Raw genomic sequence first — 19,459 nt, 5'->3', positions numbered from 1 at the left:
CATCTTAACTACTAAAACATGTCTTTACCTGAACAAAGTTTAAAAAAAAAGACCCACAACTTGAATATATGGTCTTAGATTTATATCACAGTACACCTTTCTTTATTCTGATGGTATATGTTCGCAACAATCCCCTACTGCAGACTAGCAGCGATGTCTCAGGAAGTAGCTTCGCTGGCTGATCAGGATCACAGATCAAGTCCAACATTGAGAAAAGCCAGACGTTGGCTCTTCCATGACTTGGTTATCAATGTCTAGTGCTGGTTGTCGGGATCACACAAAAAGTGGTGATTTAGTTTGTCCATTTAACTGTATAAGTAAAAAGTTGGTATTTATTTAAATAAATGATTTAATGTGTACCAAAATACTGAGAACATGAAAAGGAAATATGTTAACATTTTAAACTTGGTTCACCCTATAACCTGCATAAAAAAGTAGGCCTGTATAACAAAGTATTCTAAGCAAAGGGACATTTCTTTCAAGGAACATAAACACTTCTGCAACAAATCCCAGAACCAATAAAATGAACAGTTTTGTAGAATCAAGATTCCCCTTTGTTGAATTTTGAGGGCTGACAGTACCGTGTAATAAGTAACAATGCGAGGAAAGCTCTCATTTTGATGCTTTAATAAGGTTCGAGATGTTGGTAAAAAAAAAAGAGATGTTGAATCTTGTATGTGATTTCACCTTCCTCGAAACATACGCACACATCCACGCTACTAGCAGCAGAGCAGCTGCTGTTAGCAGACGCTGCTCGACAAGCGCTAGTGTGTAACGTCAGCGTAAACATGGATCTACATTGACTAGATAAGCTCCGTGGATTGAACCTTTTTCATCAATACTCGATCCAACTTTAAGTGGCTGGAAACCAGGACCGGATCGGTGCATCCCTACTGAAAAAACATGAATCTCCTCCTGCTCTTACATTCTTGATAAAATATTGGTATAGTGTCAGAAGAGGAATAGTGATACACACACATATGCCAATCACGAGATTGACAGCGCCGTGTTTTCAACCAGACATCTGCAAAAAGCCTTACCAATTACGGATTAGCGCGTCTAGTCCCTGAAGCTCAAATTGGTCAACAACATTACTTACTATTCCTGAAAGGTTTCAGGCAAAATGGGCATTCCTCTGTTTTTGTTGACGGGTTTCTTGTGTATTCAGACTTTTGCATCACCATGCAGAGTTCCCTGCCAAATTGAATCATCTCTACTCCCTTAAGCTGCCGAGGCTTGTTCTGCCCTGGGCAGCCTTAGTTAAAGCTATCGGTGTGTGTGGGGAGGAAGAGAAAAAGAAAAATGGTGCATCAGCTGTCAGTGTGAATGCTTTTCAAATGGAGCAGAACAGGGCAGTTAAATAGAGAGATCCAAAGTGGAGATACAAGGATTAATTGGCCATAATTGGAGGATAGTGTTGGTGTTCCAAATGACCCAGTTCAGCTGGCAAGCGAGTGCGAACTAGGCATTGTTTCAGCCAATTAAGGAAAAACAGCAGTTAGCAACCACCATAAGAATTAAATTCAAAACCTTAAGCTTAAACACTATTAACTATATCGTTATAAACTACATTTGAACAAATAGTCTTTAGGTGCACATGAAACTTATGTTAAACATCATTTTCATCCTAGTACTTTGTTTAAATGCAATACATTAAATGAAACTAGTGAGAACAAAACAGTCTTTTGTTGTTTGAATTGGACCAGAGGGGACATTTACATTTTCAGATGTGCTGTATCATATATATACACTCTGACTGTTGCGAGGGTCCATCAAGCCAAATAAAGACGGTAAAACAAAAATCAGCCTTACTATGACTAGCACAATTTTGACAAAAAATAGACCCCAAATGACAGCTATAGGTGCGAAGAGTTGACAGGGTGAGGAAACTGTCTTCTTGAGGTGTCGTCATCTTGAAATATATCTTGGAACACCAGCTTGAAGTTACCCTATTGCACAGGCTCTATCGAGATGAGTCAAACGTTGGTACACTGATTCTTGGAGAAGACACCTACTGGCCACTGTAGTACAATCCATTCTCACATCACATGCCTGATTTGCAGCACCAGGGACAAGATCCTAAAAATAGATTCAATAGCGACAACAGAATAATGTGACTGGGCAAATAAAATATTTAAAAAAGACATCGAGAAGAGAAGATAATATTCTGATAAATTGGTGCAATCTGACAATTTGTATCTAGCATAGCCTATTTTACACATTAAGAAAGGAGGATATATTGTTTTATAAATTAAAACTTTCAAACAGTTTTTGATTGTACTTTTCTGTGCTATAATAACTGCCACACAGCCAAGTGTATTTTTAGACTATTTGTCAGGTCTACAACGCATATGTTATTGTTTATAATAAACGGTCTGATATATGCTGGAGGCTCTATGGCGGAGCATGTCAGAGCATCTGCTCTGTAATGACAGTGTACATGTACAGTCTAAGCCTGTAACAGAGAGTTTGATCACAGCAGCCAATGCATACATTTTTGCAGTAGCACAGAAATAAATTATAATGAATTAAAATCTTGGAAAAGAGGTTTTGTGTCCCTGGTCATGCCAAGTATTTACATAATTTAAACACGTCATTGGTGAAGGTGTATTTGCTGCCAGTGTTCTCTATAACAAAATAAATGATTTTTTGTCTGATGTTATTATTTGGAGCCTCCTTGAGACCATCATATCAATAACGCTTAGAGCTGGCAGCACCAACTACTCCCACACTATTCTGTGGGAAATAAAAAGGTTGTTGTGCAGTTCTTTTTTCAGTCTATGCTTCATAGCGTCATCCCTCCGACACTGTTGCTGGGAGACTGCTGAATACTGTGACAACACTGGGACAAGGACGCATCCTATACGTTTGTCCCATCACTAAACCGAACAGCCTGTCCAATATAAGTGGACCATGAAGAACACCTTCATTTAGCTCACGCACCTGTTCAATGCAGCTTAAAGGGGGGATTGTACATCACAGAGCAAATTAAAATAAATATAATTGAATTACCCACCAGCTCAAACGCTCATCTACGTATAGAAGATTTTTTTTAAAACAAGTGTTGCTCATGACTGTCACATTGAAACCGCTCGTTTCTCTCACCGTATTGATGTTTAATTTTAGAGTTTCTACTTGATGTCTACTTTTAGCAGATTGTCACGTTGTTGAGGAGACTGGCTGCAGATATCAAAGAGATGCAGATAAGATTGGGTCTGTGACGTGACTCAGGAATTAATTTCTAGCTTGTTGGGACATAACAGTACTGTGAAGGTCACCAGGCGATTTTCAGGTTTTTCACAAGACGACTTCTGTGAAATAAGAGCACATTTGTGTTGTAAGAACAATACATTTCAAAAAGTGCATATCATCAACCTTTAAAAGTTTGTGCAAAATTAGAGTTGAAACTGGCTTCACAAAGAAAAAGTGAATCAAAAAATCAAAACACAGGCGTCAACACAAACTGATAAACACTGAGCACAGTTGCATGAGGGGAGCAAAGGGCTGACCCTTTGTTGTCTGACAAACAAACGACTGAAATTGCTGAATATGCTTGTTTTGCTCTTGAAAGAAAGCAGTGTATCTGGAAGCATTTGTTTCTAACGTGGGCACAATGCATACATAAAATAAAACATGAATTCACTCTTGCTAAATAAGCAAAAAGATACAGTGTATAAATCATGCCTTGCACATTGATATTGATTCTCACGAATATTCTGTACTATACATATGAATTAAAAATAAAATATATACAGATATAGAAGAGGGACAAGTAGAAGTGCACTTAAAGATATCCGTCTTAATAGAAGAGCAGCACATGAAAAATTAAGACGAGGTACAAACCGATAAGCACTATTATCTTACTTATGGTTTTGAGGACAAATTATTTGTTTATTCAATAAAACCGTTTCCACATGAAAATGTTTAAAAAAAGATCAAATATAAGCTGATGCAACATACTGTCAGTAAACAAAATATGTAACGGTTCAAGTTAGTGCATCTATATAAACAGTAGAAAAAAGACATTGAACTATTTAGGAAAAACGTTTTTGTTGTTATTAAGGTCATCTTTGATTATCAAAAAGAGAAAATCTGGATATTTGCTTGTATATCATTTTTTTTCTAGGGGTAAACTTTGACAATTGTGGCTGGAAAAAGTAATTTCTGCAGTAAAATACAACAGACATGCAAGTAAAAAGCCATAATCCTTTAATTTAATAATCCAGATAAATATGCCCTGGACATTCATCCTGCTTTGACTTGAAACTACAAGCAGATGTTTAATCCATTCAATCATACATGTGATCTAAAAGCAATTCATAAAACATAAGATGACTCACCATGTGTTGGGAAGATCTGCCATTATCCAATATTTCATCATGTTGGCTGTGATTGTAGCAATATATCAGCACAACTGACAAACATATTAGTCCGCATTAGAGACAAGATAACCGTGCCGTGTCTGAGTCGGCTGCTTGTTGTCCTCTATTATCTGATACAGCTTTACCTCTCTGTACCACACACACACACACACACAAACACACACACACACAAAGAGGACGAGCCTCGCACGCCACTTTCCTGATAAACAACAGCAGTGCCGCTAAACAATAACCATTTATTATGCTAATGAGAGGAAATCATCAGCCACGTTCAACCTCCAAAGATAAGAAGAAAAGCCAGAGGCTTGATCCCAAGTGTGTATATGTGTGTGTGTTACATTAATATTCTTTCCTGTAGTCATGCGAGGGAAAGAATGAGTACAGGATGACACACATATATAATTCATCATTCATATAAACATACATATATTACCTTCTTAATGCTAAAGAAAGAAAGCTAATCGACTACATTTATAATGCATATAGAATGAAGTCATCCAGATACTTCTCAGGAGGATAAGGAGAAGTTCAGTCTACTGTTCATAGTCGGGAGAACTTTCTGCTCGGCCGAGCACCGCTACTCTGTTTATGTAGGTGACAGCCCGGGCAGGCACTGGTGTCCACATATGATGGATGAGAGATGTTGGCCCTCAGTGCTTCACTGATATCAGATATCAGAGTCACGTCTCCAGCATCGATGTGCAAACCCTCCCGACCTCCTGAGGTCCACTACAGAACCTCCACAGATGAATTCCAGCCTGTCTTCACTGCTTTCGGGTTGCATTCAAAATTTTCACTTGATATTGGATCGCAAACCGGGTCAGCAGTTCCGCTGCATCTTGAGAAGTGGAATTCAGAGCCGACAGTGAAAGAAGAAGCAGACACTGAGACACAACTCTTACACGGCAACGTCCACAACCAATGATAACTTACCCATAATTCTTAATTAATGTTTGTTATAGATCTAATTGAGAGGGGTCCCAATTAGACCCCACAAAAAAAAAAAATTCAGCCCTACATTTTCTGAAGAATATGATGTAAATATCAAATACAATACATCCAATGATATGCTCTCTACAACTCTACCAGAGGGAGAATTAACAAAACTATATTTGGACAAATGGTGGGGATTCAGTTACAAAGACTCATTAAAGTTAATGTTATTATAAAAAAGTAATGTATTTAAAAAGCTTAAACAAAAGATCTTGGAATTAGATGAACAGTCAATAGTGATGACTTTTTTTCTTTTTATTACCTACAAGTACAATATAGGACAAAGTTCTAAAATGGGAAGTAACCAAGTTCTGATTCACCACTGAATCCTAATTAGGAATTTAAAAGAGAACCAAAAAAATGTTACATTTTAAAACTTTAAGCCTTATTGGGTTACCGAAAAAAAAAGGACAGAGTGAACCTTCCCCAAGTTTGAAGGCCTCATGTGTTCACATATGAGCTCATTTATTGTAGTATTTGCAGTGAGGCCTACGTTATCTTTCAATCCAAGACTGGCATTGCGTTTGTTCATTAATGTAAAACAGTAAATATGTAAACACAACTGTATTTAGGACCTTATTGTTGATTCCAAAAAGGAGGAAGACACTGCAGCTGAACCCAAAATCCCCCCCACAGTGTTGGAATGTTTTTTTCCTTTCATGATGATTGTAGCATGAAGATGAATTTCCAAGAGGCTGGTTGGAATGGAGAATTATGTCAGTGGGTTACACTGAGCTGATGTAAATGTTTGGGGCTTTCACTGACCTAGAAATGTTCTTGCAGCTGAATATAAATAAGAGAAGAAGTACTGAAGAGATTTGGGAACACAAATGTTGTTTGTGCATGTAAATACTTACTATCTTTTTCCACAATCTAAAAACTGTTATCATTTTGTTGATCTATAATCAGATTATTTAGTAATATAATATTTAATCTTAACTAGTTTTGGAACTCCAACTCCTCCAAGAGCAGATTTTGCAGATCAATAGACTTATAAACTGGTTAGTATAAATTCAGAATTAATCCATCTAGATAACAACAGAACAGTCATGATAATCTGGTCAAAACACTCAAACTCAACTGAAAATTGTAATTGGGGGACAAAATAATATTTTACTGATGTGGCTGAAATTTCAATTACAAATTTTAACCACATTCTCTACTGCGGTTACAAAGAACTTTGCATTCATGCCTAACATCAGAGTAGCTGTGAGATAACCGCCTCCCGCTGTGGTTACATTAAGATCAGTTAAATAAGTTCCAGTCCAGTCAGTGAGATGGTGGACATAATAGAAAGTTTGCACCATTTAGAACCAAAGCTTGAACATGACTCCATGCACTCAGGAACACCAGACCACTTAAGTCCTGATTTAATAGACAGAACAGTTTGATTACAAACAAAGCAATGTATTAAAATGATAGAAAAGTGCTACATTTCAATGAAATGGTTCCATGTCATTCTTTCAGGAATCAATATTGTAAGGGAAATGTATGAACAGCCTTGCTAGCTTGTTCTCGCTTGAAATCCGCTACGCTACGAAAATAACCACGTTCTGGATTTTGATGCCAACTTCTATATTCCGCTTCCAACTACAATCCATTTTTAAAGATTGAAAACAATTATTTATGTCCAGCATATTCTGAACCACACACAATCTCCTTAGCCAACAATAGCCCAGGAGGTGAAAATAAAAATATTAGTATCTGATAACTTCCATACTCCACCTAGTGGTTTGTCTTCACGTGTCAGGGGTTAGCTTTTAAGTGGTATCAATAATCAACAATCATATTAGTCAATTTTAATTCTTAATAAATCTCGCACAATTTTTGTTACATTTGTGTGATTGTGTGAGAGTGTTTAAATAAAACATAGACAAAGACACTTGAGGGATGTCTCATTTGACCTTGCTTTACTTCTCTTCTCATAGGTTTTCCTTGAACCGACATACAGCGGTGGAGAGCAACGTGATTCCAATAAAGATGAACAAGTCTTTCTTCTCCATCTGAGGGAATTTGAAAAGAGCTGTTCTGGAAATGAAAGAAATGTGCACATATATATTAAATATAAGCAGGTCATTTTATCATATTTGAAGACTTTAATTTAATTAAATAAAATAATGTAATTTCTATCAATCATTTGAATTGTGTTTTGTGTAATTACTGTTCATTGCATTCTATTATAATTTGAGCACCACGTCGTGACTCAGCTCAATGGAAGAAAAACTGAGCATGAAAAGAAAAGTCCAACTGTTACAATTTATCGTTTTCCCCTTGGAGTTTTTAGTGGTAAGCCAGCTAGAACAAAGGATACAACAGACCCAAATACAAAAGTATTTTACTTAAGAAGCACCAATTAACAAACTGACAGATCCATCGCACAACATTTCACAGCGGGTAAAGTCGAGTATTGGCGCGTCATGATACAATAGTGCCACAATATATCATAAGATGATAGTTAAATCTGAAAACATTACTCAAATCTCCAAAGACACGTTAGGTCAAAACTATTTATATGTATTATTCTTTCGCTATATCTACAGTGGTGGGAATGTTCAAGTTTTATTACTTCTTTCTTGGCTTGAATATAGATTTTTAGTTTTAACCCCCCAAACATGTTTGCAAATATGTAATATACGCATTATATCTGAGGTAAAAGCATTACGATATATTGCCATATCAATAGTTTTTACACCCCAAACAAGGAGTTAATTTGCAAAACAATCCATCCTAACACTACTTTTGACTGTACATCCATGAAAATATTGTATATCTAGTTCAGAATCTTCCGCAGCAGTGGAGATGCTACAGAAGGTCCAACAACAATCAATGCTTTGACAAAGCAGATGGCTGACTGAGCATCTGCACCCTATCAGATGTCCCCCTCATTAATCCCTTTGTTCCCTTTTCTCTTTCACCTTCATCCCTACCCATTCACTAGCCTTGGTAAAGTAAGTTCCTGTCACCTGCTCTTCCTCACGTTGAAGGACATCTTCATCTGGTGCAGCACCAATCATCAGCCTTTGACCCTGACTGCCCTGAGAGTAATAGGATGACTAGGGGGGTAGCTGGGGTAAGGGTCTCTGACAAGAGCTGGGTGGGGCAACTTGTCCTCTGACCCTGAATGGTTGCCCCCTCTCAACACCCTCATTCTCACCATAAAACGCTAGACTATGAAAAGCGTCTTGTTGTATTCTGACATGGATCAGAGACAACTCAAATATTTTTTTCTGGGCTGTCGGAGTAGCTGCACCTTGTTGAGTTTTAATAATATTGCACAAGTAGATGCTGAGTTAAAGAATGAAGGCGGTACAACCTGACATTACCCACCCTTTTTTAACATTCCACTATCCAGGAATCCACGAAGACAGTCTTTGCTTTGTAAGAAAATGTACTAGTCATATTATGTAAATGTTCCATTTGATCATTCAGAATATTAGATGCTATTCATTATAAGAAGTGGTAGTCCCTCTGGACTGTCCTTGTCTCTAAAGTCACGTAAAAAAAACCTGCCGTCACATTTATTGGCTCCCGAGACTTTATCAGATCCCTGATTTTAGCAGCAATCCAATAACGGTTTGTCCAGCTTTTCACCTATCTCCGGTCGGAATCCCTCCTCTCTGCGGTTGCCTGGAGGTATTAAAGGCAGCCGACAACAGTGAGTGAGGACAAATCTACTCAGTGCCAACTGATGCCCGATAACATCCTCTCTCCTGATGGAATGAAACCTCACGAGCAAAACAGAAGGGAATTCAAAGCAAAATTGAAACAATTGACATCTTAACAGTTGATCAAGTGGTTTGATACTCGTTTTTACCTTAAAAAACAACAGATATCACATGTACAGAAATTAAAGGTAAGCCACAAACTTAAAATGAGAACTGAAACTGTATTTTATAGAATAACCTTTTGAATATGTTTTTTTTTTTTAAAGAGACAAAAACATCAAACAACCAAGTCTCAGAGCACTTTATAAAGTCTTACGGAATTGCAATGAAGCCCACTGCAACGATAATAGTCCATGTGCTAAGCCCCGATTTTGAGTGTGACAGCCAAGCCCTCCAGTTTCAAACAGATGACCGCAGATGCTGGCTGAACCTCCACGATAAAGGCAGGACCATAAACGGTCCTCCGGGGAGCAGTCAAATAGTTAAGAGCATCTCACCGGCATCGCCAACATATGGGATTAAGACGAGATTCTGCTGCAGTGTGTCTGTGCTCGTGTGTTTAAATCCACCATCAGTATTGCTTTCCAGAGCTGCAGTGAAGCATTTGAGGAACAACAGGAGAGAGAAAGAGGGCCTCTGCGATTTTAGAATAGGCAGTGTGATGGAGCCACTGAGATGGCCGGGAGTAGAAAACCAGAGCACTGGTAAAGAGAGTGATGGGGGAGAAAAACATTTTGTCAGAGTCAACATTTCTTTTTTAGGGGATATTGTAGGTCAAACGTTTAGTTATGACCACCGACATTTGATGATCACTGGTCTTCCTTGTCACTCATTTCTATTGGAGTTTGATGTCAAATGTGTTGTAATAACATAACACTTTTAACATTAAGATGCAAGAAACGATGCTTGTGAATTCAGACGATTATAAACCAGTGTTCCACAAAACAGCACAATCCCCGTGTAGTAAAAGCCACTATTGTGGAGTTAATCAGGTATGTGCACTGATCAGCCATAACACATAAGCTTATGACCACCTGCCTAATGTTGTGTAACCCAATTTACTGCTGCTTCTCTCACGCATTGTTTCTGGTCTATAGTGGTCTCTCAAAGAGACCCCAAAGCTAATTGATAAACACACTCTGACGATCAGGGGTCAGCGATTCTCTTCGGTACCTTTCGGTCAGGAATGGCATTCACTTCTATAACCACACTGTCTAGTGGACAAAGTAGTTCTGTGCAGGCCTTGTTGGTCGTTGCATGCTACGGTGATGTAACCAGACTTAATGTGGATCCAGTAATCTGTGCACATGCAACACTTCAACAGGAAAGAAGTAATTCAACAGATGGAGCAGCACAAAACATGTTACAAGATTGGAGCCCATATGGGGTCCAGACCCCATCAAGACTCCCCTGGTCATATTATTCTCGCCTGGCTGGGCAACAGTGGAGTCCCGGGCCTCCCAGCTCATTGAGCCTTTTGTTTCTTCTCAGTTGCCCTCTGTTGCCTTAATCAAAGTCTCTGGGATCGTCACTCGGCCTGGTGCTGCAGGGAAGTGTGGGAGGAAGAAATCCCAAAACAAGGATTAAAGGGACAGTCTAAGCCACTTGATGTGAAAGTTGTTTGGAAAGGAGAGGAACCCCTTCCCCCCCATCCGTTTCATACTCCCGACACACACCAGCCCTTCCTGTCACACTGGTGCCACCGGTCACACACACAAGAATCTCACCACGGATTCCAAGGATTCCTTAGCAAATTCTTAAGCCGATACAAGCGGAGTGAACCCGCAGGAAATCAAATACTCAGCGATAAACCGGATAAAAGTTAACTTGGATTTTACATTCATTAATGTTTTAGACTGAATTTAGTGTAATATGATGAGGTTTAAATGCTATTCCTTGTTCAAGCCGAATCAAAAAGAGAATCATATCCTTAATTCAGGGACAAAAATGATCTAAAATATTTACTGTGATCAATATCAATTCAGTTTGATGAACACAACTACTGAAATCATTTAGTCCCTCATGAAAGCAGTGCTCGTCACTATTTTGTATACAGCTAAGATGTTTAACGGAAACATTTTAGAGGCACTTTGCATTTCCTTTTCTATCTAAAAACCCTGTAAGTAAGTTAGTAATGGTTATTTGTAAAGCGCATTTCTAGACCAGGGTTTCAAAGCACTTGAAAATCAAAAACAATACACAATTTAATCATATACTATATGCCAAGACAAATATAACAAAAAGATTCCCAAAAAAATCCCTTATTTCAATGAATTATAGAAATTACAAGCCTAAATTGCCTCAATTGGGCTCATTATAAAATGAGATTGGGACAAGTAATGCAAGACTTTTGTCAATAGACTAAAGCTTTGAGTCAACGACCAAACCGAGTAACAGCCGCCTATTAAAAAGCTTTCAAGCAGCACAATCTGTCAATCCATATATCTTATTTAAAGGAAACAATGTTACCAAAATGTATGCTTGAATGTACATATACAAATGACTTGTATATCAAGATTGACTGTGAAAAAAATTGGATTTAAGAATTATTAATGTTCATGATTTAGATGAAAAAACATTCTGAACATTCAAAATTCTGTGGGCTTTGTTTTAACAACTAGGATCCGGATGAAAACACTGCATAATTAATGACTCATGTTAATATTTATTGAGAGTTAAATAATTATTATGAGTGTCCTTGCATGCAGATTTCCATTATTTAATTCCATTACAATCTCCAAAAAAACAGCCCTAATACCATTTTGTTTATCCTCTTACACAAACATGAGCTCCTCAGCTGCTTTAATCTATAGGACACGGCAGGAACTCCAGCAGAATAATGCAGACACATACCAAACTGACATTTGTGCCACAGGCTGTCATGGCTCCCTCCTCCCACTACCCCAGGGCTTTTGAGGTGCGAGTGCCTCCTCTATAAGACCACCTGCTCTCTCCCGTGGACAGTTGGCCTGCTATAGGAAGCGGAATACTTATCACTAAATACACAACATGGCAGGACGCATGCTGAAGACAAAAGAGAGAGCTTCTCAAAACCCCCATGAATCCATTCGACTAATTATTTTAACCGTGCCCTTTGAAGAGGTTTTTAGATCTATACTTTTTATTTTTCTGTAACCTTTCTTATTTTCATGTCTGTAATGAATTATACATAATAAATGTGACGTAGATTATCGTTGCACTTGTTCAGCTACTTCATTTATCGTGGTCTTATATAAATGCAGTTTTCTTGCTTCAGTGTAACAACATTGGTTCTTAAAAGCTTTGGAACTGTAACAGTGTGTGGTAAAGAAAAAAAATAGTCTTTCCCATTTACTTTTTACTTTCAACAGCCTAAACAACACCAGTAATCCAAACTGCTCCAGTAGCATAACAATGGTGTGGCCTACTTTTTATGTTCCACTCACAAACGCTTCCCAACAGCTACCTAACCGTTTATGCAGCAAAAGAAGGGTCAATATAACAACCTGTGATAAGTGGAGTTATTCTTGGAATATCTATAATTAGGTTTTTTATCTATCGAGGACCTTGGATGTCACTTTGAGAGTTCCGGCTTATTAGGGGCTCTAATGCTGATAGAATTACTTTTTTTTTCTCTCCTAGATTGTATAATTACCTTCCAGGTGGGAGGGAATGCTTGAGAGATGAACGCGAGAGAGAAATTTACAGAGATGTCTCTGCAAATGTTGACTCAGATTTGAGTAGATTTATTCTTTGATCTAATAATCGCAATACATGATTCAACAAAGCTAAGTTAATGAAGGCAGAAATCACTGGAAATACTGCAGAACTGTCAATGACTTGGCAGTCATATGTCTGCAGGGATTTGGGGAATAAGTGTTGCCATGGAAATTGTAGCGCAGTGATGTAAATGAGGGTGACAATTTGCTGGATGACCCGATGGCATTAACAAGAAAAACAGCTACAGATTACAATGAGAGGGTTGCTCGCGATCTCTTAAAGGGGTCATATTCTCTTTGAATAGAATTGTAGTTGGACATGCCGATTCAATCAGTTATTCTGATGAATGATTGACAGGTGATCTGTCCATTTAGAGGTGCCTCATTTTAAATGAATGAGCTGCGTGTTATACACACAAACCCCAGACACGAGTCATTCTTACAGGTGTGGTAGTAACTGGATGATGTTAAAGGAAAACACATGCTTGGATGATTGGATGTGAAAACTGAAAAATGATCATTTCAATAACGGTGGGAAAATGTGATTAGAATATCAAATACATAATCCCTGAAGCCATAAAGTTATCCAAATTTAATTGTTTGTAATGTTTATACCTTTTAAATTGAGTTATTCTGCCAACAAACGCACAACCTCCTTGGCAGAGGTAATAAAGAGAAAAAGTATTTAAGTACTTAAATATTCCCATGTTCACTAAAAGTTAATTGACTATTGTGAAATGTGCTCTTATCACTGGCAGACAGACTAGTAGCTCAAACTTCAAATGTATACACTATAATATTTACCCTTTCTATTCAACCTTTTCTCACCTGTCCACTGCAATTAATTGAGAATATTATTTAGCCTTTTTGTTCTTTTAGGTTTTGTTTGGTATATACTTTAATACTAAAAGCATTTATTTGTCCTTCTGTATAATTTAACAGATTGAAAAAAAACACTAAAACTATTAGCATGTTTTCTGGTTATATTTATACGTTTGGCTTCAAAGCAGACGAAGCAACCGTGACAAATGAAAATGAAAATCATCCTCTTGTGTATTTCACATCCGCTGTTTGGGAGGATTAGCTTTTCCCATTAAGTTCCTCTGAAAAAGGACAGATTAGTCCTCATCAATCATGAGCAGCACACAGTGAACACATATTGAAGACTACCATCTTCAAACAAACATAGTACTTTCACTAAGAAAACGTAGAATGACATAAGGTGTTCGATGAAAGTATATTATCAGCAACTTTGTTGAAAACTTGATCCTTTGAAGTATTATTATGATTTGTGCATTTTAAATAATTCCTGCGATAAAGTGACAGTGTTGGTTGAGATAATGGATTGATTAGATGGTAAAATCCTGGAAAGCTAACTTAACAAACTTGTGTCAGGCAAACCCCGTTAATAGATACGTGTGTTTTCCTCCACTTCATTCGTTTGTTTTGGCTCGTTCCATTCGGCAAATTAGGAATTCATTAGACAGTTTTTGCTCTCACTGCAAAACCATCATGTGGCCAGTGTGAAGTAGTGAAAATCTGTCTCTCTCGTGCTTCCCACATTCGCGACAAGAGGGGTCCCCAGCTGTCCTCAGACACACGGTCATGCTGGAGGATGCCAGGCTTTGTAGATATCTTTCATCGGTCTCGCATGTTAACAGATTCTCCCTTGTGTGAGCGCTTATAGCCCTTCATCGTGATCATCACCCATGAGGTACCCGGCTAAGTATTCCCAGTGGCAGACAGCTGTGGAAGTCCCAATGAATAAAATAAGAAGCATAGTGGGTTGACTTGCAGTGGTAGGGTGAAGTGTGTGTCTCGGGAGGCTGCCGTCACAGTGACAGCATAATTACTTAAGGTCGTGTGACGACATTATTAGGCTGTCTACACTAAACACGCAAGTATGTCGTGAAATGTTAAGGAGTGCACGTCAGTGGAAAATTACAACACACGGTAGAGGTCCCACTTCATCTAAAGAAATTATTATTCTTCTTAACATTCTTCTTCGACTACTTATAAAATGTTTAATAAAAGTGTTTTATTTCTTAATTTGCATTATTCACATTATATATATATCTTTTCACAAGAACGTAAGAGATTTTCATTATTCCTTAATGATACACTTTGCAGGCTTAATCTTTCTACTTAATCCATAGACACAAGCTTATGGTGATCTAGTTCACAATAATGGTAACAGCTTTAAGGCAGTCGACGGTTACCCTGAAGTGACAAGTAGCAACGGAAGGGAAAAAAAAAAAAGCAAATGACGAAGGAACGGCAGATTAAAAAAAGTGTACTGAACGTGGGTGCATGACGGATTTCAAGAACTAGAAGAAGAGGAGGAAAGGACTTGAAAGACACATGTTGTGTGACATATATAAGATGCTATATAACGTTTTGCATGTACACTTGTGACAAGAGGCCCTAAGCGGTCATCAGCATGATCCCACAATAGACCCTTGACAAAAAAACACAATGATTCTCCTTCAGATGTCAGCAGCTGAGGCTATCATCATGGAATTCATCACATATACAGTATATCGCAGATGCCTACATCAACTAAAGTAAGATATAAACTTGTAATATATAAATAATACAGACGGACACCCCCAGCAACATTTGAGTCCATGAATCACATTAACGCCTCAAGGCTGCCCACCCGCAGAGAATCCACTCTCCATCTCCTTCTTCACTGACTTATCATTTAGTGTTTTGGCCCAACTTGATGAACATTAAGCCCAGAAAAGTAGTGCCAAGCCAAAATCTCTCCTCACATTTAAACAGTCACAATATTTTATTATGCGTTTTCAGTAGTTGCTCCTAAAATCTCCGCGAAATACAAACTATACAATAGACATTTCTTATACGGTCTTAAAAGGGGAGCCTTAAAAGTGGCACATAAAACGGTCTTCTGTATTTGGTTAATTAAAAAAACTACTTCTTTAGTATCGCAAAGAGACATCAGTAAAAAGTGTTGTTAATGTTTCATCAAGTTCAGCCACTAAGTGTGCGTTGGTTTTTCAATTATAGTTATACTGTACACATCACAGACTTCATTAAAGTAGAATTAATTGGGGGTTTACGATATTTGACAGCATGGTTTTTAATATCCTCAATGTGTTTTTAATTAGAGTCAGGTTTATTAGAGTATGGCGTCACATGGTTTGCACCACCACCCAAGGGACTCAATTCACATATTCTGTAAAAAATGTTTTTGGAGGAACGCTCCTGCTACACAATGCACGAGAACAAATTCTTGTTTGCTGATATCAATCATTCACCAAGATGAGTGAATCCCTGTCTCATAGAAGAGGTTTGGGTCAGATTCCTTTTGTTTGGAGGTTCCTTGAATCTGACCTCAACCCCTGAATTGTCGCTGGCAGTTTTAACAGCCAATGGGATCTACAGAGTGAAAACTCAACCCAATCAAAAGTCCCTCTATTCATTTTATCTTTAGTGGTCCAAAGTGAGATGACAGAAATGAAATGACAGTTTGATTGTGTAAAACAAAAATAACAATGCCCCGCCCCCCCGAGACAATTCCTTCTCCTAGTTCATCTTGTAAAAAAATCAATTCGAATTGCAACAGCAAGCAATATTCTCCAAGGGATCTTAAATCATGGAGTTTCTGTCATGCTTCAGCTTATCACAAATTTTTGTAGATATTCCGTCCTTGAATTAATGTTGCTCCGAAGCATTTGTCCTCCCCCCCTAACTTCCAATAGATTAGACACGTCTTTGCACGCCACCAGTATTTTGTCTCATTCCATCAGACTGCATTCGACACCACCATCCCCCACACCTATCCTTATGTGATCACCAGTGGTGGTGGTGAAATCTCTGTGGAGCACCCATGATCTGGTAGGATGATCTGCTCCTCTCGACACCCACACACCAAAAATAGCTCCAACATCAGTAACATCAGCCACGTACTGACGCAGGAGAGTAGATTTGGGTGTACATCCACGTGAACCAGTATTAATACACACACAACAGGAGGATGAACAAGTTGCATTTCTGAAAATCATAGCTCAGTTTCCCAATCTACATGACAAAGGCATGTTTTCTGAGTGCGAGTTTGCAATGACAATACTTTATGCTAAAATATCATGAATACAATGCTATAAAAGATGGTCTCCTAGCAACCATGGCCTTTATAATTCTGTAACCCTTTGGTCCTGCATGTATCTTCAAGCAGTATTCCTCAGTCACAGAAGGTGAACCAAATTAGGATTTTTAGTGTGCGTCATCGATATGTGTATTGCAGGGAATCACTAAACGGCTTTTCATTACCTTCAAGTACAAACGTGTTCGGTAATCCATAAATAGATCAAGAGTGGATTCAATGCTCATTTAAATGAGATGCCATAGAAACCAACATGGCTACAGTCGAGATATAAATAATACCCGCTTCTTATTTGTTTTAATAAAGAGATTGAAAAGATAGACGTCGTAGTTTTAAACATAGACCATCAAGCCGCAGACACAAAGAGTTCCAGGGACCACGGACTAGGCCTATTGATTGTGGGGGTTGTTCCCAAGTGGTATTGCTTTGCTTGACCACAGAGTAAAATACTTTTGTCTGCGTTTGACCTCTTGTGACCCATTTGCCCAAAACCCAGAGGACCAATCAGAGGCATTTAGTGGAGAGGAGATTGCATACATTAACAGACTAGACTGAATTAACATACAAGACTCTGGGGGATTCAAAAAAACACAAAAAAAACAAAGCAACAAATTACAGTTCAGATGAACCCACAGATGTGATTGTAACTCGTCTAAAGTTAAAGCAGGCGTGTTTTTAAAATTGGAAAATATATGAAAATAACTCAAGGGTGAATATTGGTGGTGAAGATTGACATGTCACAAAGCACAGTAGGATTTTGAATTCAATACTGTATGTAACTTTTAATGAGAATGAAGCCTGAAATAAACACACGCAGAGAAAGATGCCTGTGGTTGTGCTTTTTAATCTTTGCTATGTTTCCTTTAGGTAGAAATCAATTAAATTCTGGTATCAGCCATTAGTCCAATCCAGCCTCTCAAAGGTCAGATCCATGGATGCAATCTGGACAATAAAGAGTCATGCAGTCTGTAAATTCACCAGAGGAAAGTACTTGGGCAATACTTCAATGGTATTGTTATTTTACAGTATCACAATACAGCATAACCTTGCCCTGTATCATGATACATACAGTACTGCCAGATTCTTGCCAACACCCCCCCCCCCCTACCACTTACAAATGTATTAAGCAGCTAAAGAAGCATCATGTGAAATAAAATGAGCAGTTTAAAGAAACCAAGGAAGACCGACGTCGCTGAATCATGCTTTTTATTGCTGTAAGAGATGGACTCCAGTGATGTAGAGAACATAAATAGTCAGGGTTGCTTCGTTCCGCTGCCTCGGTGCACTATGAAATGTAAATTTAGTTTGCTCAAAACATGCACCCTGCTTTTAAGGAATGGTTTTCAGTGAGACTTACTTGTAGACACCGATGTCTACATTCAGAGCGTCTTTGGTAGAATGAACTGAAGTGCCAGTACTAAATGAAATATGGCAACGTAGCGGATGTGGAGGAGCGAGGACACGGATCAACGTTCACAGAGGTTGAAGGCTGAATCAAAGTGACCTCCTCCAGCTTCCTGTTTCGCACTACTGCCCTCACACAAGCTCACGCACACTTCCACTTCCACCCCCAACATTAACAATACTTGACAGGAGATGTTTCATTCCACAAGCTGTCAAGACTGTGTGTGTGTGAGACGCTTCACTGCATAAGGCTGATTAGCTCCTCAACAGTAGCATAGCTAATTAAACGTGCCGCCTGCTTGTTCCAAACCCCACCCCGTCACCCACCCACCCCAAAGCACCGTGGCTCCTGCTTCTGTAGATCTTCATCCAAGCCCAAGGCTTTGGTGTTTCGTGATTCATTTATCTTGGGGAACACGCACAATAACACACGTGTCAAAACATTCTGCATGTAAAGAACAGCCATGTCTTTGTCAGCGTAAAACGCAACCATCAAAAACACGAACTAACTTGGATATTTCATGTAAGAAAAACTGTGTTCAATCCCCCCCTACACATCTATAATATGTGATTGATATAAAATAAATAAATATATCAAAGATTTTGAATTTTGGCTACATCAACACAAGCAAATCACCGTATTTCTCAAAATAGTACCACTTTTTCAATAAAAGTTCAACATGAAACGTAATGTAAGATACATATTAATTGTGTGATACAACATGCATTTCAAGGTGAATTCAGCTGCTAGACGAGTGGGTTTCTGCTCGTGGTTCTTTTAAGGACCAACAAATATCTTAACTCACGGGTTATGTGACCGCTTGTCTTCGGCGTATACACAGCAAAACCACTGAAATAACCGTTACTTCTGTTTTTGAAGGAAAAACTATTTTGTGATGTACATTTTAATCATTTTATTTCCCACCCCTTTAGCGAATAACTGAGCACTTAAACAGTTGTATCTTAATATGGAAAAAAACATTTAATTACCATGGTTATCTTTAATTTCCTCTTAATTTCCATTACTTGTACAACTAAGGTACATTTCATTTGGCCTAAAAAAGAGTTTAATTTGAATTAAATGCTTGTATTTACAGACGTTTTTCTATCATTTCCTTAATACTAAGCGAAATCACATGTTTTTACATCATTAAATAAAAAAAAAGATGAATCTCATAATGTTTTCTTAGG

The 19,459-nt window shown here is 38.2% G+C and overlaps 1 protein-coding gene across 2 annotated transcripts in view; it reads right to left on the bottom strand.

Annotated features, from left to right (window-relative positions):
* Nucleotides 1–19,459, bottom strand: part of arhgap39 (Rho GTPase activating protein 39) — a 49,985-nt gene that overhangs the window by 19,744 nt on the left and 10,782 nt on the right. The window contains exon 1 of one of the 2 annotated variants that reach the window (XM_087784403.1): nt 4,341–4,461. The exons of the other annotated variant lie outside the window; for it this stretch is intronic. Within the exon in view, the coding sequence (XP_087640529.1) occupies nt 4,341–4,381 (41 nt within the window). The 5' untranslated portion in view covers nt 4,382–4,461. Of the gene's footprint in view, nt 1–4,340; nt 4,462–19,459 lie in introns of those variants that run through there. 2 annotated transcript variants of the gene reach the window in all.

The sequence above is a fragment of the Callionymus lyra genome, chromosome 2 (genome assembly GCF_982586985.1).
Source record: "Callionymus lyra chromosome 2, fCalLyr1.hap1.1, whole genome shotgun sequence".
Classification (NCBI taxonomy): Eukaryota; Metazoa; Chordata; class Actinopteri; order Syngnathiformes; family Callionymidae; genus Callionymus; species Callionymus lyra.
The sequence above is the reverse complement of the archived record's forward strand: the minus strand, read 5'-3'. Positions and strand labels throughout refer to the sequence as shown.